This window comes from Mustela erminea, chromosome 5 (genome assembly GCF_009829155.1).
Source record: "Mustela erminea isolate mMusErm1 chromosome 5, mMusErm1.Pri, whole genome shotgun sequence".
Lineage (NCBI taxonomy): Eukaryota > Metazoa > Chordata > Mammalia > Carnivora > Mustelidae > Mustela > Mustela erminea.
Genome location: NC_045618.1, coordinates 40,262,365 through 40,286,973, shown reverse-complemented (window position 1 = coordinate 40,286,973; position 24,609 = coordinate 40,262,365). Strand labels below are relative to the sequence as shown.

General features: G+C 36.7%; 1 protein-coding gene across 1 annotated transcript in view; it reads left to right on the top strand.

Annotated features, from left to right (window-relative positions):
• ADAM10 (ADAM metallopeptidase domain 10) overlaps nt 1-22,793 on the top strand; it is a 135,648-nt gene extending 112,855 nt beyond the window's left edge. The window contains exons 12-18 of the mRNA XM_032342678.1: nt 1,994-2,177; nt 6,488-6,638; nt 7,466-7,649; nt 8,755-8,863; nt 9,563-9,783; nt 18,591-18,717; nt 20,535-22,793. Of these exons, the coding sequence (XP_032198569.1) occupies nt 1,994-2,177; nt 6,488-6,638; nt 7,466-7,649; nt 8,755-8,863; nt 9,563-9,783; nt 18,591-18,717; nt 20,535-20,629 (1,071 nt within the window). The 3' untranslated portion in view covers nt 20,630-22,793. The remainder of the gene's footprint in view (nt 1-1,993; nt 2,178-6,487; nt 6,639-7,465; nt 7,650-8,754; nt 8,864-9,562; nt 9,784-18,590; nt 18,718-20,534) is intronic.
• Nucleotides 22,794-24,609: the final 1,816 nt, after the last annotated feature.

Genomic DNA, 24,609 nt, shown 5'->3' with positions numbered 1-24,609 from the left:
GATGCTTGTATCAAGACCTGAGCTGAAAGTAGCCGCTTTATTGACTTGAGCCATCCAGGCATCCCTGATTTGTTTTTTAAATATTTCCCAGGGGAGGAACGGAGGTGGGGGTGCTGATGCAATCTGGTAGTATTCTGTTAGTTGATCTCCATGCTGGTTACATAAGTATATTTACTTTGAGAAAATTTATGGAGCTATAGTTTGGTACTTGGTAGTTTTCGGTATGTGTATGATACTTAAGTAATATTTGCCAACACCATAAACTTTCTCTGTACACACACACATGTATGTCTGTTATTTTACTCTTGCAGAGTGTTTTAGTTTTATCACTTGGCTTTGCTTTTTCTTTCTTTCCTTCTTTTTTTTTTTTTTTTAAAGATTTTATTTATTTATTTATTTGAGAGAGAGTGAGATCACAAGTAGGCAGAGAGGCAGGCAGAGGGAGAGGGAGGAGCAGGCTCCCCGCTGAGCAGAGAGCCCGATATGGGGCTCCATCCCAGGACCCTGGGATCATGACCTGAGCTAAAGACAGAGGCTAATTCACTAAGCCACCCAGGTGCCCCACCACTTGGCTTTTCTTAATTGTCGTTTAAAAATAGCATTTACTGGGGTGCCTGGGTGGCTCAAACAACTCTTGGTTTCAGCTCAGGTCATTATCTTGTAGTGTGGGATCAAGCCCCAAGTTCGGCTCTGTGTTCAGTGTGGAGTCTGCTATAGTCTCTCTCTCTCTCTCCCTTTATCTCAAATAAATAAATAAAATCTTTTTTTAAAATAGCATTTACTTAATCTTTCTTATGTACTAGTTAGTAAGTCAACTCTCTTAGATGCCTATCTTTTATGTACTTAGCTTCATGCCATTCTCTTTTGTTTCCCGTCTTTCCCCATCTTTTCTCTCTGAACTAATCATAGTAATTTAACATGTATATTAAAGAATATTTAGTCATTTTAACTAATTTGCATTCCTGTTGCTAGTTTTGAAAGTAGGTGCTTATTTTTTTCATTTTATTAAGTTTTAAATTTTAATTTCAGTGTAGTTAGCATACAGTGTTATGTTAGTTTCAGGTATACAGTATAGTGATTCAACACTTTTGACTCAATGCTCATCATAAGTGCATTCCTTTTTTTTTTTTTTTTTTAAAGATTTTATTTATTTATTTGACAGAGAGAGTGAGCACAGGCAGACACAGTGGCAGGCAGAGGCAGAGGGAGAAGCAGGCTCCCTGCTGAGCAAGGAGCCCGATGTGGGACTCGATCCCAGGACCCTGAGATCATGACCTGAGCTGAAGGCAGCTGCTTAACCCACTGAGCCACCCAGGCGTCCCCATAAGTGCATTCCTTAATCCCATCACCTATTTCTCCCTCTCTGGTAACCATCAGTTTGTTCTTTATAGTTAAAAGACTATTTCCTGGCATCTCTCCCTCTCCTTTTCCTTTGTTCATTTGTTTTGTTCTTAAATTCCACGTATGAGTGAAACTGTGTGGTATTTGCCTTTATCTGACTGACTTATTTCACATACATTATTCTCTTTGCACAATCCATGTTGTTGCAAATGGCAAGATTTCATTTTTTTTTTTTTTATGGCTAAATAATAGTCCATTGTGTATATGTACTACATGTTCCTTATCCATTCATCAGTCAGTAGGCCCTTGGCCTGTTTCCATAATTTGGCTATTGTAAATAATGCTGCAATAAACATAGGAGTGCATGGCGAGCTTATTTTTGACAGACTTTATGATGGTTTATGCTCCATTCTACTCCCCCTTTACAGAGCTGTACATTGTTGTGGGTAGACCTTCCCTCCCCTTCTAAGACAGTAGCTCCTAAAAGAGCAAATTGTTTTCCTTCTCACAGTCTAAAACAATTGTAGGATCTTTTTTAGGGAAGAGTCCACAAGCTTCCATTGTTCTTCTGGTGAGAAAATTACATTTAATCAGATGACCTGAAAACCTTATTTTACTTCCTGTTTATGTAACTCTATATTCTGTTTGGCAGCATGATTCTGGAACAGAGTGCACTCCAGGAGAGTCTAAGAATTTAGGACAGAAAGAAAATGGCAATTACATCATGTATGCAAGAGCAACATCCGGGGACAAACTTAACAACAATAAATTCTCACTCTGTAGTATTAGAAATATAAGCCAAGTTCTTGAGAAGAAGAGAAACAACTGTTTTGTTGGTATGTATGTTTTCCCAACATGTATTTGCAAACATTCAGAAAACTTGAAACACCCACGCCCTTACCACCTCTATTTTATAACTATTAAAAACTTTGCTGTATTTGCTTTATAACTTATTTATTAACTTACCCATCCCTCAATCCCATGTTTTTTTGTAGCAATTTAAAAATGGATTGCAGACATCAGTATACTTTACCCTTAAACCCTTCAGCCTGTATAACTAAAAGTCAATATTGTTTGTGGGTTTTTTTTTTTAATATAAGTGAAATGTTGCACAGGAAGTCCACCATAGTGAGCTTTGACAAACGCATTTACCTGTATGACCTAAGCACCTATCAAAATACAGAATATTTCTGTCACCCCACAAAGTTCTTTCATTTCTTTTCACAGTCCGTTTCTGCCCCCAACAATTCTCAGAGACAACCATTATTCTGATTTATTTCATTGTAGAGAAATTTTGTTTGTTTTACTTCATATAAGTGGAATCATATGGTTTATATTCTTTTGTGGAGGGCTACTTTCACTCAGCATATTTTGAGATTCATCAGTAGCGTTTTGTTCTGTTTTATTGCTGAGTAGTTAATATTGCTTGCATTGTCTGAATATATCACACTTTGCTCATCCACTCTCCTATTGTTGAGCACCTGAACACCTGGGCTTTTTGGGTTTTGGCTATTGTGAATAAAGCTGCTGTGAAATTCTTTTTTGCCTTATGCTAAAGAAAAAAATATATAAAATATGTATAATATAAATAAGAATAAAAAATAAAAATATACAAAATTTGTATGTAAGCTAATTTTAAGTTAAAAATTCAGTGATATTAAGTACATTTGTAGCGATGTGCAGCCATAACCACTACCCATTTCCAAACTTCTTCATCTCTCCAGATAAAATTCTATAATCATTAAAAGCAGTAACTCCTGCTTCCCTCTCTCCTGACTGGGTAACCTGTAATCTGTTTTCTGTCTCTATGAATTTGCCTGTTCTGGGCCCCTCATACAGATGGGATTGTACGATATTTGGCCTTCCATGTCTAGCTTAGTTCCCTTAGCATAAACTTTCAAGATTGATTCAAATTATAGTTTGTATTAGAATGCCATTCTTTTTATGACTGAATAATATTCCATTGTATGGATAATACCACATTTTGTTTATCTATTCATCTGTTATTCCTCTCTTGCGGTATTTAACATGTTCTAAGTATGTTCTAAATATTCTACCTTATCCTGTTTCACAACATTATTAAGTTAGTTGAGGGCAAACACACCTACCTCCCTCCTGCTATCCCCTCACTGATGCCCTACTAAACCATTCTTCATTTCTAAAATTTTGTCACTCCAAATGTTATATAAATGGAATCATACATTATGTAACCTTTGAGATTGCCTTTTTGCACTCAGCAAAATTCCCTGAAGATTCATTCAAATTGTTGCCTTTATCAGGAGTTTGTTTTTATTGCTGAGGAGTATCCCATGGTGTGTCTGTACCACAGTTTGTTTACAGTTGTAGCACAGGCTACAAGGGAACACAGCTCAAACATACAAACCTATCACAAGGCATATCTGAGTCCAAACTATTCTTTTAGGAAGTTCATTCACCTGCTAAAGGCTGTCTGGGCTATTTTCAGTTTCTGGCTATTATGAATAAAGCAGCTAGGCTTTTTATGTGAACATAAGTTTTCATTTCTCTGGGATAAATGCCCCCTAGTCCAGTTGATGGATCATATAATAATTGTTTGCTCTATTTCTGCAGAACTGTCCAAGTGTTTTCTGCAGCGGCTGTATTATTTTAGGGTCCCATCAGCAGCTTATAAGTGATCTAATTTCTCTGCATCTTTGTCACCTTTTGGCATTTTTATTGTTTTTAGTTTATCTATTCTGATAGGTGTAAAGTGGTATTTTATTGTGGTTTTAATGTGCATTTTTCTCATGACTAAAAATGTTCATCTTTTCATGTGCTTTATTTGCCATCTGTTTATCTTCTTTGGTGAAATGTCCATGTTTCTTGGCCATTTCTCATTGGATTTTTTTTTTTTCTGTTGAGTTTTGAGAGTTCTTTACATAGCCTGCATACTAGTCATTTGTCAGATATTGATCTGCACATATTTTTCTTCCAGTTTGTAGCTTTTTATTTTATTCTCTTCACAGAATCTTTCCCAGAGTAAAAATTAAATTTTTGTTTAGGCTCAAGTTTTAATTTTTACTTAATATTGATTGGCTTTTTCTTTTAAGGCCTTCTATTTGTTTTAAAAGGACAGATTCAAATTACATGGATGGTATCGTTTTTGTTACTGATGTTGTTGTTATCACTGGTTGGTTTTCTAAGACATGTAAAAGTGCTACCTAGTTTCTTTATTTGTAAACTGGATTTTCACAGTAAACTTTCTGATTGAAGTTGTCTTTTATAAATGAGCATATTGTAGGTATTATGTAAGGAAATTTGTTTCTTAAATTATAGTGAGATATGTGTCTATTACAATTTTTGCATTTAAACAGCACTTTCTCCATGTGTTCTAGCTTACTTGAAAAAATATTTCTGTATGAAATAAAAACCAGTGTGTAGTAAATATTGCCTCAGAGGTTTTCTGACTTTATAATTTTTCCTTTTCTCCTAAATTACATGTCCTGTGAATTCTGAAATGATGATTACGAGACTTAAGAACAAAGTCATTACTCACTTAGAATATAGGTCTGTGTTCATGCTTCTTGTTTTAGAGAACAGAATAGGTGGTACAAAATGAAAGAGAGGGAGAGATCTTCAGTTAGCGCTAAGATTTCCTTTAATATTTGATGTGGTTAAGGGTAAGAATGAATTTTTTAAATATAAAGCTAGTCTTTCTAGAATAGTTTGGATTCAGATATGCTTTGTGTTAAGTTCAGGTTTTCCCTTATATTTACTCAGTTCTCAATTTTAAGAGAGCTAGAGTTTTAAGTTTTAATTTTAAGAGTGCTAGGACGGTTTCCCACATCAATTTGATGTAGCAGAAAGAAAAGAGCACCAGATTTTAGATCCTGGAAATCTAGGTTTGGTCTCTGATTTGCGTGTACTGCAGCATATAGTTTCTGGCAAGTCACAGACTGGAAGTTAGTTTTCTTTTCTAAAAAGTGAAGACATTTGATTCTTGTCATTTCCCTGCAGATGCTAAAGTTCTGTGATCTCATCTTACAAGGAGTAGCATTCCTCTACAGATGTTAAAGCCCACTGATAAAAATCGAGAACTTTAAGAGAGCCTCCAAGTTTTTCTAAAATTATTCACTGTGCTTAGACCAGACTGTCTAACGTTAATGAGCCAAGATTTGACCCAATACTGTTAGCTTTTTGGGAATACAAAAAAAATAGAAAAAATATGTAGTTCTTCCCTTAGAGAGCTTGGGTCTGGCTGAGGAACAAATTAATGTACATTAAAAAAAAGTATTTATTGACTAGGATATAATCAGCTAAACACAACATGGCAATTCTGTAAGACAAAATGACCCAATTTCTTTAACAAATAAATAGTGTAAAAGTAAAAAGAGAGGAGGGAGTCTCATATATTAAAAGAACACATACCAACCAAAAGCAACCATGGGGTTGAGGATCCTTATGTGGTACTTGTTTCAAAGAAACCAGATGTAAAAAGACAGTTGAGGAAATTGAACATGGATTGGCTATTAGATGCTGTTAAAGCATATTATTAATTTTGTTAGATGTGATAATGCTATTATGGTTAGATTTAAAAAAGAAAAAAACTCCTGTCTCTTGGATTCGTCCTTATTTACAAGAATAAATGAATATGTTGGGTGGAATTGTTTATAGCATATTGTTGCTAGTTGTTAAAGCCAAGTGATTGGTACATGGGAGTTCACTGTACTTCTACTTACTACTTCTGTGTATATTTGAAATTTTCTGTTAACAAAGAAGGTTTAATTTTTTTCCTGGTTGATGAAGCACTAACTTAGTTCATATTTGCGTAATGTGAACCGTGCAGTCATTGTTCAGTAAAGCTCAGTGTAGCCTAAATAGAATGTTACCACTTCCGGAAGGGACTTTAGAGGGAACCATAATGTCAAGTCTCTTCACCGTACAGATTAAGAAGCTGAGGCCCCCCAAAAGGGAAGTGACTTGCCCAACGGCTACATTGCTAGTTATTGACTGAGGCACTGTTAGAATTGAATTTAGGTCTTCTACTGATTTCGAGATTCCTAGTTCTACTTTTTTGTATTCATCAAATTATCCTTTCTCCCTTTGTTATGAGGCTCCAAAGTTTGTGCATTTTAAATCAAATTATGTGCGCTGACAGTGTTTACTTTGTTTTATTGATTTTCCTCAGAATCTGGCCAACCTATTTGTGGAAATGGGATGGTGGAGCAAGGTGAAGAATGTGACTGTGGCTATAGTGACCAGTGTAAAGATGAGTGCTGCTACGACGCAAACCAGCCAGAGGGGAAGAAATGCAAGCTGAAGCCTGGGAAGCAGTGCAGGTACCCTGCCTGTCCCGGGAGTGCTCACGCTGCCACCAGTCAGCCCGGGGCAGTTAGGACCCATTTAAAACTGACCTTAAGAGACACATAGGGTTTGGAAACTTTGTCTTTGTTTGCTGCTGTCTTGTATATTTTTCTGGAGTAGCTTTGATGAGTGCACTGTGGTTGGCAGATTGAGCTCCTTATAATTGTAGTTTGTGTGGTGGGTGTAAAAAACAGGCAAAAGACAGGACGCTCAATAAAATACACACTGTTCAGTTCCTAACTTAAAAATGTGACTTTCATCCGTATTTTTAGAATTTTAACTTTAAATACTTAGATAATACTGATTTTCATAGACTCCTGTAACTTAGTGTCATATAATTATTTCACTTGTCAAAACTACTTTGGTAATGGTAGATATAAGCAACAAAATATTGCCAGTGCACTTCTTTTTAAATGGTTGGTCTGTGTATCCTAGTTTGATGTTAGCATATAAATGTGAGAAAAATTGATGAATTGACTAATGTATGATGTTAACTGTGAAACACACTGATAGCTCACCTAATATTAAATCTGTTTTTATGATAGCCTTTCACTAAAGGCAAGTAGAATAAGAGTGTTGAATACAGTATGCCTTGATTATAGAAGCAAGACAGTCACTCTTTTACATTTATAGAATGTTGAAATTTAGTAGCCTCTTAGTCCAAAATTTGAAGTTTTATACCAATAACATACTTACATAAAGATAAGACTTATGATTTAAAAATTAGGACCATATCTATGCATATCTTATTTCCTAATAAGCAAGTAATTTTCCTTAATCTAAACTTTACTGTTCATTCTAGCCCAAGTCAAGGTCCCTGTTGTACAGCACAGTGTGCATTCAAGTCAAAAACTGAGAAGTGTCGGGATGATTCAGACTGTGCAAAAGAAGGAATATGTAATGGCATCACAGCTCTCTGCCCAGCCTCTGATCCTAAACCAAACTTTACGGACTGTAATAGGCATACACAAGTGTGCATTAATGGGGTAAGCATTTGCTTTATAACCTTTTCATTTAGTTTTATAAAACCTGCTTTTTCAGAATAATTGTTTGTTACTTAAAGCTACAGCATTCTAGTAACTGATCCTGATCCCTGTATTAATAATATCCCTTTCTGTTCCCTCATAAAGCCATGAATATACCGTGTGATATAAGTGCCTGGTGGCATTCGATTAGTTACTGACTAACATTTCATCTTTCCACTGCATGTGTTTGATAGTCTCTAGAGAAAAAATAGTTGTATAGCTAGGCATATGACTTTGTACTGCTTTTGAGTTTTATAAATTAGTATTTTAACAGCCTACATAAAAGGATTCTTCTGTCATTTTATCTGAATGTGAAGCCTTTAAAGCTTTCTTGGCTAGACATTCACTTTACATGAGAAAAATTTAATTTTTCTCTTCTTATAAAGGAGCCATAATAACCAATATAAAATTGATGCTCATCTATCTCTTTCTCTGTTTTTGTTTTGTTCAGATTTTTTTTTGAGTTGCCATTTCTTTAAAAGATTTTCTACCTTGGGGCTCCTGGGTGGCTCAGTGGGTTGAGGCCTCTGCCTTTGCTCAGGTCATGATCCCAGGGTCCTGGAATTGGGCCCCACATTGGGCTCTCTGCTTGGTGGGGAGCCTGCTTCGTCCTCTCTCTCTCTCTGCCTGCCTCTCTGCCTACTTGTGATCTCTGTCAAGTTAAAAAAAAAAAAAAAAAGATTTGCTACCTTATTTGCACTTGTTTTTTGGGTATGTTTATATGATCCACTTCTGATATTAATCTATACTTTTTTGTTCCCCCTGGTATTTCTGCTTAATTATTTTTTTTAAAGATTTTTCTTATTTATTTGAGGAGATCACAAGTAGACAGAAAGGCAGAGAAAGAGGAGGAAGCAGGCTCCCCGCTGAGCAGAGAGCCCGATGCGGGGCTCAATCCCAGGACCCTGGGATCACGACCTAAGCCGAAGGCAGAGGCTTTAACCCACTGAGCCACCCACATGGCCCTCTACTTAATTATTTTAGCATCAGAGGTGTATACCTGTCACTGTGAACACTAGGTTTGACTGTAGAGAGATTAATAACTGGTCTTTTATTTTTCTTGCAGCAATGTGCAGGTTCTATCTGTGAGAAGTATGGCCTGGAGGAGTGTACCTGTGCCAGCTCAGATGGCAAAGATGATAAGGAATTATGCCATGTCTGCTGTATGAAGAAGAGTAAGGCTTTTAAAAAACACAAGACTGTAAAATCTGTTTTAAAACCAATTTTTCTCCTTAAATTTTTTAAGTTAGTTTGTGTATTTATTTATTATTATTTAGTAATCTAGACCCAATGTGGGGCTTGAACTCAGAAAGTTACATGCTTCTTTGACTAAGCCAACCAGGCGCCCTTAAAATTTTTTTTTTTAAGTAAACTCTACCCCCAACGTGGGGCTTGAACTCACAACCCCAAGATCAAGAGTCTCATGCTGTATCAGCTGAGCCAAACAGGACTCATTTTCCTCTTAAGTTTTAAGCATTAAACATTGTTATCCAGTTTGGACAGGTCATTTCCACTGATATTGGTCCTCTTTGGAAAATTTTAAATGTAGTGTAGCATTTTGTTTCTAGTATTATGATCCCTACAGTGTTTTAAAAATGATAAACTAGACAAAAACCTGCCAGCTTTATGGCAATAATTAATATAAACACCGATAGCCATTGTAGGTACAAAATCAGGTGTTGCTGGCTGGCTATTTGTTTATATTGTATGTTTAAGGCGAATTACCAATGGTGTTATCCAGCCTAACCCATGCAAGTCTATGTAACATGTCATGGTAGTGATTTTAGGCAGTTTTTTTTCCTCTCCTTCCTCTCTCCCCAGCTAGCCTGGTAGGAAATCTGATCTTCAACTTATATTTGGCATTTCTTTTCCAGTGGACCCATCAACTTGTGCCAGTACAGGGTCTTCGCGGTGGAGCATGCACTTCGTTGGTCGAACGATCACCTTGCAACCTGGGTCCCCTTGCAATGATTTTAGAGGCTACTGTGATGTTTTCATGCGGTGCAGACTAGTAGATGCTGATGGTCCTCTAGCTAGGCTTAAAAAAGCAATTTTTAGTCCAGAGCTCTATGAAAATATTGCTGAATGGATTGTGGTAAGTATAGTTTTTATTTATAAAGAAAACTTATCTTGACTTTTTTTTTTTTTGGTAATTTCACCTGGTCAGCAGTCACCAGAGAACAATCACTTCTTTCCTATTTATACTGGAATTAACTTTATCAGTTCAGTTTATTTTCTTTCAAAGTGGTCAGAAACCCCATATGTATATCTATATCATAGAGTAGATGGTAGATGATGGGGAGTCTTTCTGTTTTACTCTGCTCCCTGGTCTTCTCCTGAGTGGGTTACTTCCTCTTCTGGTCCGTATTATTAGGGCATTTTCCTCAAGTTGTTCTAGAAAGGCTTGTTTGCTTTTTATGTGTCTCCCTTGTCTCAATATGACAGATAGCCAGCTGCAGCTTCTACTTTGCTGAGATAGAAATTGGTGATTTTTCTGCAGTTTTTTTCTGTTTCAATATAATTCCCTGGTTTTTATCTTGTCAGTGATCAGAAATGTTGAACAGCTAAGATCTGATATAGAGGGTTTTGCAGATTTGTTAATGATTATGGATGTTCATCTGGCATAAATCCACTGAACTGTATTATTTTTAAGCCCACATTTCTCCAAGTTGTACAGATGTTGAATTACCTGAAATTTTCTTAAAAGATTGCTGAGAATGACTATCTGAAGTCACTTAAATATTCATGTTTCTAAGTGATTACATTAAAATATCAGTAGGAAATTTGCAAGTGTATATTTGAACTTGTGCTATATGTGAATTGAATGAGTTTGCTTTGGAAATTGACTTAGAACTCAGGTCCTCCTCCCTTCCCCCATTCCCAAATTGTTTCTTACATTTTTTGTGTGTGTTCAGGACTGAAGATGCCTTAAAGGCACAAAAAAAGTCATCTGTGGTTTTTCATCCTTTTCGGTACTCTTGTAATAATATTTGTAATATACAAACTTTGAAATTATCTCCAGTATTAAAATGGTGTTTATTGGGATGCCTGGGTGGCTCAGTCCGTTAAGCCCCCTGACTCTTGATTTCGTCTCAGGTCATGATCTCAGGGAGGTGAGATGAGCCCCAAGTGGGTTCTGCACTCAGCAGAGAGCCTGCTTCTCTCCTCCCTCTGCCCCCTGTCACACATGCACACACTTGAACGCACTCTCTCAAATAAATAAATAATAAAAAATGATGCTTCTTAAACATATGAAGAATAATACTCCACTTGTTAGAGTGTAGGATTTTTAGATTATATCATGATTATGAGGTAGAAGGATCACTGAACCTGGATTTAGGAAGCCTCGGATTTATTTATTTATTTTTTGGAGAATACTTTTAATTTTCTTTTCCTTTTATTTTTTTTTTTAAGCGCTTTGTCCAAAATGGGGCTTGAATTCATGACCCTAAATCAAGAGTTTGCATTCTCTATCTATTGAACCAGCCAGATTGCTCTAAGAGACCTAGGTTTTAAACCAAAACTGGGTCAATTGACTTAACTTAGGTCTCCTTAAAACATGATATGTTACTCATTTTCTTACTCCTGTGCTTGGTGCATAATAGGTGTTCAAAAAAATATCCATTAAGCTGAAGGTGCCTTTGGCACTGTGGCAAAGATGAAAGAGTATAGGCTTGGGAATTGTGCAAGGATTCATATCATCCTCTGGCATCTGTCAGATATGTGGCTTTAAGTAGCTTACCTTTCTTGGTCCTTTACTTCCTTCTTTTCAATTCAGATCCAGTCCCCCCCCATTATCTCTGATAAGAGTAAGTTGAGATCTGGTATACTTGTCAACTATAGAAGACAATATTTGAAAAAGTAATCTGATAATGGAGATCTCAGAGGTATGTTCTATTTGAGTGTATGTTGTGCCAGATATTTTAGGTTTTCAAGGTAGTGAATCATATCTAAAAATAATATTTTTTTACTTTTCTCTATTCTCTCTAATTTTGATTCCTTTATTTAGCATATCAAAAGCTCCTTCATTCCTATTTGAAAAATATTTAATGGAAATGATTTTTTTTTAAGTATTACTTTTTTTTTCCAGTTTTTTTTTCTTCTTTTTAAGTGGGCCCCATGCCCAGCATGAGGCCCAACACAGGGTTTGAACTAACAGCCCCGAGATCAAGACTTGAAATCAAGAGTCAAATGCTTAACTAACTGAGCCACCCAGATGTCCCTAAAAGCATTTTTAAAACGTTTTTTCATATTTAGATTTGAGGATTTAGTGAAATGCTTCTTAAAATGAATTGGCAATATCAAGTCTTTTCTTGTGTTCTGAAACTGATTAATCAGGCACTTTTGGTTTTATACAAGTTTGCCTTAAGTGAGTGTAGAATGCTTTCATTTTATATCACTGTTGACATTCTCATGCCACTCTTTCAGATAGCTTGGTCCATAATGCTTGGAGAGAACCACAAGACTGTTGCTGCATTTGTGGGCATTCCCAGGCCAGACAGTTAAGATAACAAAAATCCAGTTTCTTAGAAGTTATTTGTCTGATTTGTGTTCTGTGCAGAGTTCACTTGCATAGCAGAGTTTATTTTGTTACATGAATGCTTCATGCTCTGGTTTTTCATCATGTCAGGAAAGTGTCCTTCTAGTTAATAAGCTAGATTATTAGGATGCTTTGGTCTAAGATGCTGTGAAAGGAAGGAGGGTTAGTTTCACTGACTTTCCTTTCATACCATGGCACCTTTACTCCTCAGATTGCGTAGAGTAAGGAGAATCTGAACAGTTTAATACTTTTCAGGGCATGAGTTACTGACTGCTGCTGGTATCATGGAAATGATGTAAGAAAACTTCTACTTTTTTTTTCCTGGGAAAAGTTGTTTTTGGTAGTATTTTGAATATATATATATATATTTAAAGATTTTATTTATTTATTTGACAGATAGAGACCAGAAGTGGGCAGAGAGGCAGGCAGGGAGAGAGAGAGGGGAAAGCAGGCTCCTGCGAGCAGAGAGCGTGATGTGGGGCTCGTTCCCAGGACCCTGAGATCATGACCTGAGCCGAAGGCAGAGTCCCTAACCCACTGAGCCACCCAGGCACCCCTTTTGAATGTATTTTTAAAAAATATGTTTGCTATATTTGTATCTGGCAAAGAGATAATGATAAACATCCTTTGGATTTATTAAGGAGTCGCCTAGTCCTTAAAAAGTTTGAAAGCGATTACCAAGAAATCTATAGAGACCTTACATCCTTATCTCCTTTTTTTAAAAACAGGGTTGAGGGCTTTGGTAGTTCTTTTTCACTTTCTTCCATAGTTACTGATGTGTTCACATCTTCTATATCTTTTGTATTAGATTTGACATTGTAGAAAACCATCTTTGACTTTGATTTTTTTTTCAAATTTATCATTGTATTTCTCCATCTTTTTGAGGTTTACTTATGTATTTGAGAGAGACAAAGCATGATTGGGGGAAGGGGCAGAGGGAGGGAGAGAATCTCAAGCAGATTCCACACAAAGTACTGAGCCCGACCGGGGGAGGGGGTGAGTGGGGGGCTTGATCTCACTACCTGAGATCATGATATGAGCTGAAATAAAGAGTGGACATTTAACTAAGGCACCCAGTTGCCCCTCTCCATCTTTTTAAAAGTAATTTCCTGTTATTTTGTTACTTTTTTCTTTATGTTTAGATTTATCAGTTTTTCTTTTTTTATTATTATTTTGATAAGAATCAATTGTATTTCTCATTTTTAAATTAATTTCTTCTCTCATATTTTGTTGTAACTTTATGAACCTCAGTATTAAGTATCTGTTCTTCTTTATGATAAAGATTGAAGCAAGTGTTTCCTGAGTGCTTCATAGAACACTAGATGTATGGATTTGGCAGTCAGATGAATCTGGAAAACATTATATACTGTAGTCCTCTCTTAGATACTTATGAAGAATATTGTGAGAAGTCCTACAGTAAAAAATCCTTAAATTTCGTTTTTCAAACTTACCTGACACTAGAAATCTTTATTCATGTAAGGCTTATTAAACCCTAAATATCAGGACGCCTGGATGGCTCAGTTGGTTGGATGACTGCCTTTGGCTCAGGTCATGATCCCGGGGTACTGAGATCAAGTTCCACATCGGGCTCTCTGCTCAGTGGGGAGCCTGCTTCCCCCTCTCTCTATTTGCCTACCTCTCTGCCTACTTGTGATCTCTGTCTGTCAAATAAATAAAATCTTAAAAAAAAACAACCAGTAATTCTTATTCCTGGTTGTTCATTAATTAGGGCTTAGACTAATTAATTCAGAATCTCATGGGATGGCGCTTAAGTATCTGGGTCTTTTAAAAGCTCCTCAGCTATTTCTGGTGGACAGCCAGGACTGAGAACCAACCATTTATCTAGAACCAGGGGTCAGCAGAATGGCTTATGAGCCATATCTAGCCCACTGCCTGTTTTTGTGTGGCTCACAAGCTAAAAATGTTTTCAAATAGTTGAAGAAATCAAAAGATATTACTGAAATAACATTCCTTTGAAAATTATATCAGTTCAGATTTCAGTGTCCATAAATAATGATTCATTGGAGCATGGCCACACCCACCCATTTACATACTGTCTGTGGCTGCTTTTGTACTTTGAGTAGTTGCAACAGAGACTGGCTCCCCAAATCTAAAATATCTATCTGGCCTTTTAGAGGAAGCCTTTTGCCAAACCATAATCTAGAGCATTGGATTTCAAAGTGTGGTCCCCTGACCAGCAGTGTCAGTGTTGTCTGGGAACTTGCTAGAAAGACAGATTATTGGGCCTCATCGTTGAGCCACTGAGACAGTAGGTGATGGTGCATGCTCAAGTTTGGAAACCATTTTTTTAGTCTCTGCAATGTAATGACTCATTTTTTAAAAGGCTTATGACAGAATTTTCTACTCTGTCATCCTCACATGTTAAAATGGAGGGTGGATGTGGACCTTCATTATGTGGTAGAATAGACCACGTAGCTATCATTTGTGAAACCTGAACACCAAAGATGCAGTATTGTCATAGGGCTTAGCATATGGTAGGGATTCAATATATATTTGCTAGATGAATGTAGCAGATTTCTTAAATGTCATAATTTATATGGAAAAGAATAAAAATTGTGCATATTATCTTAACTTTGAAGCTATAATATCTTCAGGTTTCTCTCAGTGGTATTTTATCCTGCTTGCTCAGGCTGTGATTAAAGTAACTAAGAGATTAGGAGTCAATTGCTTTCTGCTTGGCAGACTGGTGTGAGAGGTGGCACGTGGGGGTGTTGCAGGATGGAAGAACATTTAGTCAAAGTCTAGACACCAGTATATTCTGAAGGATAGAAGAGTCCCTGCAGGGTGGCAAAACCAGCATCACCACAAGGCGCTGTGGGCCCAAAAAGGCTTTTTGAGCCACAGGAGGTCTAGAGTCATTTACAGAGAGTGAGTTACCAAACTCTGGAACATTCACTGAAACGATTATCTGGTTGAGTTTTTCTGGAGATTTTTTAAAGATTTTATTTATTTATTTTAGAGAAAGAGTGTGTGCGTGCTGAAGTGCATGCTCACGCACAAGAAGGGGAGAGGGGCAGAGGGAGAGTGAGGCAGAGAAGTGGGCTCTGCACTGAGTGCAGGGCCTGCCACGGGGCTTCATCCCAGGACACCAAGATCATGACCTGAGCTGAAACCAAGAGTCAGGTGTTCAACCCACTGAGCCACCCAGGTGCCCCGTGGGGATGTTTAAAATAAAGTAAAGATTATCCTCTGTCTGGAGAGACTTGAGTGTATGTGTTGCTCCTTCCTCCTCACAGTTTTCTTTTGGGTGATACCTGTTTTATCATTTTATAATCCTATAGGTCCCTTTTGTTTATTTAGATTATTAAATAAAAAATAATTATAATTAGTATGTAATATATTAGACTGGTAAATTTTGACCTTTTAATTTGTAATTTTTACTTTTTTTTTTTTCTACTTTGTGTTCTTTTGGCCATGTAAATGACTCTGTTGAACAACATCTATCTGTTTCCTTTGTAGAATTATTTTCTTAGACTTGATTTAGTGCTTGGTAACTGCAAAGCTATGTTTTAACCTTTTGGTTATCTTCTCTTTGTCTCTTAAATTTCACTCAACACCCTTGTATCTATGAAAGGCGAGAGTTCACGCATAATTTACACTCATTAAATGTTTGTTGAGTAAGTGATGGCTCTCCTTTCTTTGATATTCTAGCAGGTGGACAAATTGTGGTCTTTTCTTAACAGATGAAACACATATTTTTCATTTGTTAGCCTGGTTTGGTATTCTTTCCTCTAATTTTATAGTATGTATAATTTCACATTTAACCAATTCTACGATAATTCTCTTTTAAAGGGAACATTAAAAATACCCTTGACCGGGGCACCTGGGTGGCTCAGTTGGTTAAGCAGCTGCCTTCGGCTCAGGTCATCGTCCCGGAGTCCCAGGATCGAGTCCCGCATCAGGCTCCGAGTCTGCTTCTCCCTCTGACCTTCTCGCCTCTCATGCTCTCTCTCACTGTCTCTCTCTCAAATAAATAAATAAAAATCTTAAAAAAAATAAAATACCCTCGACCAAAGGTGGCCATATTTATTTACTACGCTCTCAAATACACCATTGTTTTGTTTGTTTAGTTTTTCTTGCTGTATTCTCACCACTGTGATGTTTTGTTTCCGCACACACTAAACTCAGAGGAGCTGCTGTCGTCACTAAAACATCTCAGGCTGTGGGCTTTTGAGAACGTAGTTAATTACCTGGAAAAATTTGGAGGAAGTCCAAGAAAACTGCTAAAAGGAACTGGAAGTCCATTAGGAACTGGATGCCATATTTTAGTAAATGTTTATTGATCTCAACTGGACCTTCAACTTTTGACTTTTGTTTTCTACAGTTATAACCATAACTAAATCCAGGCTTGCTTTCTTCTCTGCTTCTGTTATTCTCATACTACTTGCATCTTGTATTTAAGATGTCTTAGGTACTAAAAAACTAGTATCAGAGATATCAAAAACACTACTTTTTATATCCTGTCTCTGTTGTGAGAGCCTTGTCACATTATTTGTGTGGGCAATCTAGAAATAACAAATGAGCTGTTTAGAAGTGTTTATGAGTCGGTGTTTGCCATAGTGACTCACTGGTAATAACTAGTCCAACAGGTACTTTTTTGTGGGACAGGTACTAAGTTTGTAGCATATAAATTCAGGGAGCCTGTAGTCCAGTATGGATTCGAGAAGATAAGCACAGAGAAACATATTTTCATTCCTGCCTGCTGTTTTCATAGAAAATAGGGAAGACCTATTTAGGGAATACCTCTTTAAGGAGGTGATACCAAAACTAAATTCTTTTTTTTTTTTGTCAGAGAGAGTGAGCACAGGCAGACAGAGTGGCAGGCAGAGGCAGAGGGAGAAGCAGGCTTCCTGCTGAGCAAGGAGCCTGATGTGGGACTCGATCCCAGGACGCCAGGATCATGACTTGAGCCGAAGGCAGCTGCTTAACCAACTGAGCCACCCAGGCGTCCCCCAAGACTCAATTCTTAAGGACTAGTAGAAATAGAGCGTACAGATGGATATTTTATGAATAGGGAGGATCTAAAAAGTCACGTATTTTTTTTTAATTAAAAAGTCTTGTTTTTACTTTTTTTCTTTTTGTAAGTGTGATTATCCTTCTTTTTAATTGGCAGAGTAATGCATTCAAAAATAAGCCACCTTTTCCCCCCGAAGCCCAGTCTTCTCAAGATGATTTTTTTGTATATTCTTTAGAAACCATGTATACTATTACAAGTATTTATTTACTGAGAGAAAGAGAGCATGAGCGGGTGGGGAGGGGCAGAGAGAGAGAATCTTAAGCAGACTTCACACCCACTGCAGAGCCTGACGTGACACTCGATCTCACAACCCTGAGATTATGACTTGAGCTGAAATTAAGAATTGGATGCCCAAATGACTAGCATCCATATATATACATATACCTATATACATACATGCATGTGTGTGTGTATTTACTTATTTATTTTAAGTCTATTTATTTATCTTAGCACAAGCAGGAAGGGCAGAGGGAGAGGGAGAGAGAATCCCAAGCAGACCCCATGCTGAGTGTAGAGTCCAGCATGGGGTTCGATCTCATGCCCTGAGGTCACGACCTTAGCTGAAACCAAGAGCCTGTTATTGAACCAACTGTGCCACCCAAGCACCACCCCCCATATGTATGTATGTGTGTGTGTGTGTATATGTGTGTATGTGTATATATATATATTTTTTTAAGTAGAATCATATGTGTACTTTGCTGTACTTTATTGTGCTCGTTTTATTTTTTTCCTCCCTCCTGCTTAATGGTTTTAGAGATCCTTGGTGGGAAGGTTTTAAAGAAGGGTTTTACAGAGAGGAAGGGCGTAGTCAATTCCATATTTTAGGTAGTTGTAACACGGATGACCATGTAGAAGATGGTTTTGAGCAGGGAAGACTAGAGGGAAGGAGATACGTTAGAAAATACAGTGGACTTTAGGAATAGATGTGCATCTCCTGTGGCTAGCACATCATCCTGAAAGTCGGAAAACCATTGATTCTTGGTGCTTATGGATTGGATCACATTGGAGGTGATAGTACAGGATGCCAGGATCCTGGGATGAAGCGCCATATTGGATCCTCTGCTCAGCCGGAAACCAGCTTCTCCCTCTCCCTCCTCTACTACCCCTGCCTGTGTTCCTTCTCTCGCTGTCCCTCTCTCTCTGTCAAATAAATAAATAAAATTAAGGAAAAAAAGAAGAAATTAATCTTATATGTGGTATCTGTACACTTCCTGAAGAACAAATGTTCTTCAGAAATTAAAATGTAATATATATATTTTATGTGATATAAAATATTCTAAAATATTTTGCAGTTCTTTCAGTAGAAAAATCTGTTTATTTCTAGATTTATTGGTGGGCAGTATTACTTATGGGAATTGCCCTGATCATGCTAATGGCTGGATTTATTAAGATATGCAGTGTTCATACTCCAAGTAGTAATCCAAAGCTGCCTCCTCCTAAACCTCTTCCAGGTAAGACACTTTGAGCAAGGTATTTTTTTTTTAATAACTTTGAACTGTTCAGCAGGTAGAATTGAATGATAAATGGGTCTTTTAACAAATTTTATAGTACTTTCTCTTTGAGAATAAGATTAGTAGATGTATTATTTTATTTTTAAGTATGTTTTTTGTCAGTCCAATCTAGTTTGCTAATGGCTACCAATTTAATGCTAATCTGTCTTGAATCACTAAAAATATTTAGACTTGGACAGTTATATATTTGCCTGATACCTGTTTTCTCTTTTCTTATTTTTGTATTCTAAAATCTTCCCTTCTTTGTTTTTATTATGATAGGCTACTTCGAAATGATTGATTATTCTAATAGCTGTGCTTCTGTTATTGTTTCTATTGTTTGTGCTCTTAAAATGTTTTCTGGCACATAAATTCATTTTCCTGAGGGGTGATGCTTATGGGGAAATAAAGATAATGGTCTGTGGGAAGGGCTTAGGATGGAGGCTTCAGTCACCAAGAAACCGTGGTTTTTACTCTCCCTCTCTGAAAACAATTCCTGAGGTTTGGGGTCCACCCTTGACCTCTCATGGAGACACAGCATTGGAAGGAGGCTTTCTTTACATTTGCTCCAGGGATTTGGAAAAGAAAAAGGTTAGGAAGCAACTGCTCCAGATGATTTAGTTCCCATCTGTTTGTGCCTCACCTTCCCCAAGCTATTTGTGGCTTCTGTGCTGCCCTCAGAAGTGCCTGCGCCAGAACTCTTCACTCTAGGTGTGGGGCAGACATGGTGCCATAATGGTGGGGGAGAACGAGAGGTAAATGACAGCTGTCCCTCTCCTGCCTCCCACAGACTTCTCATGAAGCCTCTCACCTCAGGCTGAGTCTGATACCTTACACAAAGTAGTTTAAAACTAGGGGTTTCTTACAATTTTTCCCTCAACTGTTTGCCTAAATTTACCTGTCGTGGCACAAGAGAGCTCAGTAGTCATGCTTGGGAAAGCATCTTGGTGGGAATCAGAGGAAATGTGATTTTGATGTCACTGCTTTTTGTAAATTGACAGTGTGAGCGAGCACCATAGAATTTATATTAATTTCCTAGGGATTTCTGAGGGCCACATGACACTCATTAGATATGTTACCAATTATGATCTCATGCAACATAACAGTTTTTTTTTTTTTACTTGATTTCACTTTAAGCAAATTTTACCTTTAAAAACTTTAAAAAAAAAAAAAAAACAGAAAGAAAACCAACCCTAGCAATTATCGAACCTTCCCAAAAAGCACTTTTACATGAATTGTCATATAATCCTCACAGATTACATAGACAGGCTGTAGGGGTTCATTATTATCCCTGTTTTACAGACTAGGCATCTCAGTTTCAGAGAGTTTAAGTCATTTGCTCAAAGACTCTGTAATTTATTCCTCATAGATTCTGTCCTCAGAATATGTATTAACCTAATAGTTAATGTCTGTTGAGCACTTGAAACGTGGCGAGTTAACAGTGAGATGTGTTGTAAATATAAATTATATCAGACTGGGAAGACGGTATACAAGAAAGAATGAAATAGTTTATTAATACTTTCTTGTATTGATTACACCTTGAGTGATGATATTTTGCCTACATCAGATTAAGTGGAATAAAAAAGTTACTAACATTATCTTGCCCATCTTTTTGACCTTTTTCATTATGGCTACCAGAAAATTTAAAATTACATACATGAGTTGTATTTCTGTTGAATAGTGCTGATCTAGAACCTTTCTTATTGAATTGACAGCTTTGTTTTTTAAGATTAAAAAGTGCACAGTAAATCCGTTTTACTTTTGTTCATGATTCGCAGGCACTTTAAAGAGGAGGAGACCCCCACAGCCCATTCAGCAACCCCAGCGTCAGAGGCCCCGGGAGAGTTATCAAATGGGACACATGAGACGTTAACTGCAGCTTTTGCCTTGGTTCTTCCTAGTGCCTACAATGGGAAAACTTCACTCCAAAGAGACACCTATTAAATCATCATCCCCCAACTAAACCCTCACAAATAACAGTCGAAGAAAAAATGGCAAGAGATCATGTCCTCAGACCAGGTGGAATTACTTAAATTTTAAAGCCTGAAAATTCCAATTTGGGGGTGGGGGGGTGGAAAAGGAACCCAATTTTCTTACGGACAGCTCTTTTTAACCTAATGGCACAAAGTCTTAGAATATTATTACGTGCCCCGTGTTCCCTGTTCTTCGTTGCTGCATTTTCTTCACTTGCAGGCAGACTTGGCTCTCGATAAACTTTTATCACAAATTGAAATATATATATATTTTTTTCAACTGCCAATCAAGGCTAGGAGGCTCGACCACCTCAACATTGGAGACATCACTTGCCAATGTACATACCTTGTTATATGCAGACATGTATTTCTTACGTACACTGTACTTCTGTGTGCAATTGTAAACAGAAATTGCAATATGGATGTTTCTTTGTATTATAAAATTTTTCCGCTCTTAATGAAAAATTACTGTTTAATTGACATACTCAGGATAACAGAGAATGGTGGTATTCAGTGGTCCAGGATTCTGTAATGCTTTACACAGGCAGTTTTTGAAGTGAGAATCAATTTACCTTTTTATAATGATGGAGTTGGTTCTGATATTCATCTTGTCTTCATCCAATGGCTGCTGAGAGCACAGGAGTGACTACGCTTAGGAACACAGTTAAGTGTGCAAACTGGATGTATGCAGCATACTACTTCAGAGTCCGTTCTTACGTAAATGTCTGATTTCTGCTTACTTACTTTAAACTTTCTAATTCCAGTTTTGAATTGATAGGTGAAATTTTAATCACGCTTTGATAGAAATTATGTCAATGAAATGATTTTTTTATTTGTAGCCTGTTATTTGTGTTTTCCATATATCTAAAGTATGCTAATTATGTTTTTGGTTTTCTCTGATACGGAAAAGAAAAGCTGTGTCTTTTATTTTATCAAAGTATTGGAACAGTTTTTTCAGCATACTATCACTGATCATTGGTAACCACTAAAGAAGGATGATTTGTTCAACTAGTAGTTAAAATTGTAGATAGGCCTTCTGACATTTTTTTCCTTAAAATATTTTAACAGCAGTGAAGGTGAAACAGCACAATGTCCCATTCCAAATTTATTTTTTAAACAGATGTAAATAATTGGCTTTTTAAAGAAAGAAAGCAAAAGCATTTAATGTATTAACAGGCTTATTGCTATGCAGGAATGGAAGGGGGCATTACAAAAAGTTTTAAGCTTGTGACGTATTTATTGCTTCTGTTTTCCAACTACATCACTTAAATTAGAAGTAAACAGCTATGATTTTTTCTGGCTTCACATAGGAGGCAAATTTAGGGAACATTGAAAAGATTTGTGTTTTGGCTTATTTTTTCCTTTTTGTTTCTTAAGAGTATAAGGTTTACACAATCATTCTCATAATGTGACGCAAGCCAGCAAGGCCAAAAATGCTAGAGAAAATAATGGGATCTCTTCCTTGTAAACTTGTACAGTATGTGGTGACTTTTTTCAAAATACAGCTTTTTGTACATGATTTAGAGACAAATTTTGTACATGAAACCCCAGATAGACTATAAATAATTCTAAACAGACAAGTAGGTAGATATGTATGTAATTGCTTTTAAATCATTTAAATGCCTTTGTTTTTGGACTGTGCAAAGGTTGGAAGTGGGTTTGCATTTCTAAAATGGTGACTTTTCTTCTGCAAGAGTTCTTAGTAACTTCTTGAGTGTGGTAGACTTTGGAACATGTACATTTTTTGCTTGTAATGTTATCCTGTGGTAGGGTTTTGGCAGGTACACACTGCCCTATTTTATTTTGAGTCTAAGTTAAATGTTTTCTGACAAGAGATACGTGCACTGAACTCTTTCCACTGCAAATCAAGATGTGGTAAAACAAAAGGATCAAGACAAATGAGATCTAATACTACTGTCAGTTTATGTCCACTGTGTTTTATACAGTATCTTTTTGTTCACTTTGGAAATTTTTACTAAAAATTGCAAAAAATAAAGTATTGTGCAAAGATGTAAGGTTTTTTGAAACTTGAAATGCATTAATAAATAGACTTGATGAAATCAACTTGAAGGTTCCATACTCTTTGAACTCTGAGAACTATCAAAAGGAGCTTCCCGCAAGGCAGCTTTTCCTTACTAACTAAGAGAGAGATGATTAAGCAGAGAGGATTGACTCTTTCCATACACATACGGATAGTTTTATTCCAGGTTAGGAGTCCATGAAAAAAATTTATGACTAGGTATCTCTGTATCTACACACAATGATCCTTTAAAAAAACACTCAACTGATCTCAGCTGCTTTACATTACTTCTAATCAATATTCAAAATGTTTAAAAGTCTTTGTCTTGGTAGATGAGCCAAGTCATTTTGGAAACTGTGGTCTTACATATATTTTACAAAGTTTTGAATACTAAGTACCTAATTTATTTTAAAAGCCCATTTTAGTAGTTAGTATGTTTTAAAATTTGGAGCCACCTTTTCCTGTTTCGTCAAATTCATAGCAAATAAGCAGAGAACTGACATTTCAGTCTTAACTAGAAAAAGAAGTACAACCCCAGACTAGTACCCTGCATAGAATAATCTGCCCCAAAATTTAAATCAAGACCAGTTGTAAATAAGTAGTTTTTGTTAGAGTAGATATGCAGTAGTAACTTTGATTTATAAACATCAGAGTGTATATCTTGTTTAATTTTGTTTGTGAAGCCATTAATATGAATTAATTCAGATGATTGCAAATTTGTTGTTTTAACTTAAGAGTTGAATGCTTAAATTTGTTTAGAATATTTTCCCCACTCAGTTTTATAAATTCCAACAACAACTCACAAACAAAATCAATAAAATAAATTATTACGGTTTTTGGAATTAGTGTTCCCCATAGCTTCAGTCAAGATCATACAGTTTTGGGAAGGACTTTTTAAAGGGCAGGACTACTTTATCTGGTCAGTCTTGTTTTCTGAGATGTCTTCAGCACTTTGTGCTTCGGGTACTTCATTTTTGTCATATTCACAGGCTAGTGAAAACCGAAAGTTCCTCCAAACCGAGCAAACTACTTTTAAGTTCTTTCTCTCTCTGTGCGGCCGGTAAGTTTTAAGATGAATAATGATTATTATTTCTCCCAAGATGAGATTAGTATCCTTGGCAGCTGTGCGGTTGTGGGTGCTTGTGCTTCAGAAGGCTCTTAATTTCTGATTAAGGATTTCTAATGGAAACTGTAAGAGGGTCGGTGTAGTGGATGCATTACAAAACTGGACAGCCCATCCTCAGAGGTACAAGAGGAGGTGATGTTCATTATCCAGATTTAAAGGTCATTGTCTCCCCAAACTGGAGAGCAAGCTGGATACAGTTTCAAAGCAGCTGCCAGGGACAATTCATCCTTAAAGAAGTCTAACTTTGCAATAAATTGTTTTTTGAAAAACAGTTTTGACTTTTAAGTAATAAATATGGTCAGTTTACCCCACAGAGCTCAGCTTCAGTTTCAGCATTTCTGGTTTTATGTTCTTGATTAAAAACAACTCCTATTTTAATCTCTTTCTCCATTTATTACCAGTTTCAGTTTTCTGTTATTGTTTCTGTATCCAGCCCTTCATATTGTTAGGATACTAAATGAGCCCTTGTGTCCTATACTGCGATGTTATTTGTATGTTTAAGAAGTATACCTATGTGCACTATTTTCAGTAAATATTCATGTATTTTATATTTGATAAGCTCTTCAGAGTGTGTGTTTTCTCCCATAAAAAACAATGGGATGAGGCAAAATGGAGGGTTGAACAAAATATTTATAGTCTCTGCTCTTTCCTAAAAGCTCCACTACAGTCACAGTGACTGGGGAAAGCAAAGAGCCTAATCCAGCAAGGATAAGGAATACTGAAGCAAAGACAAC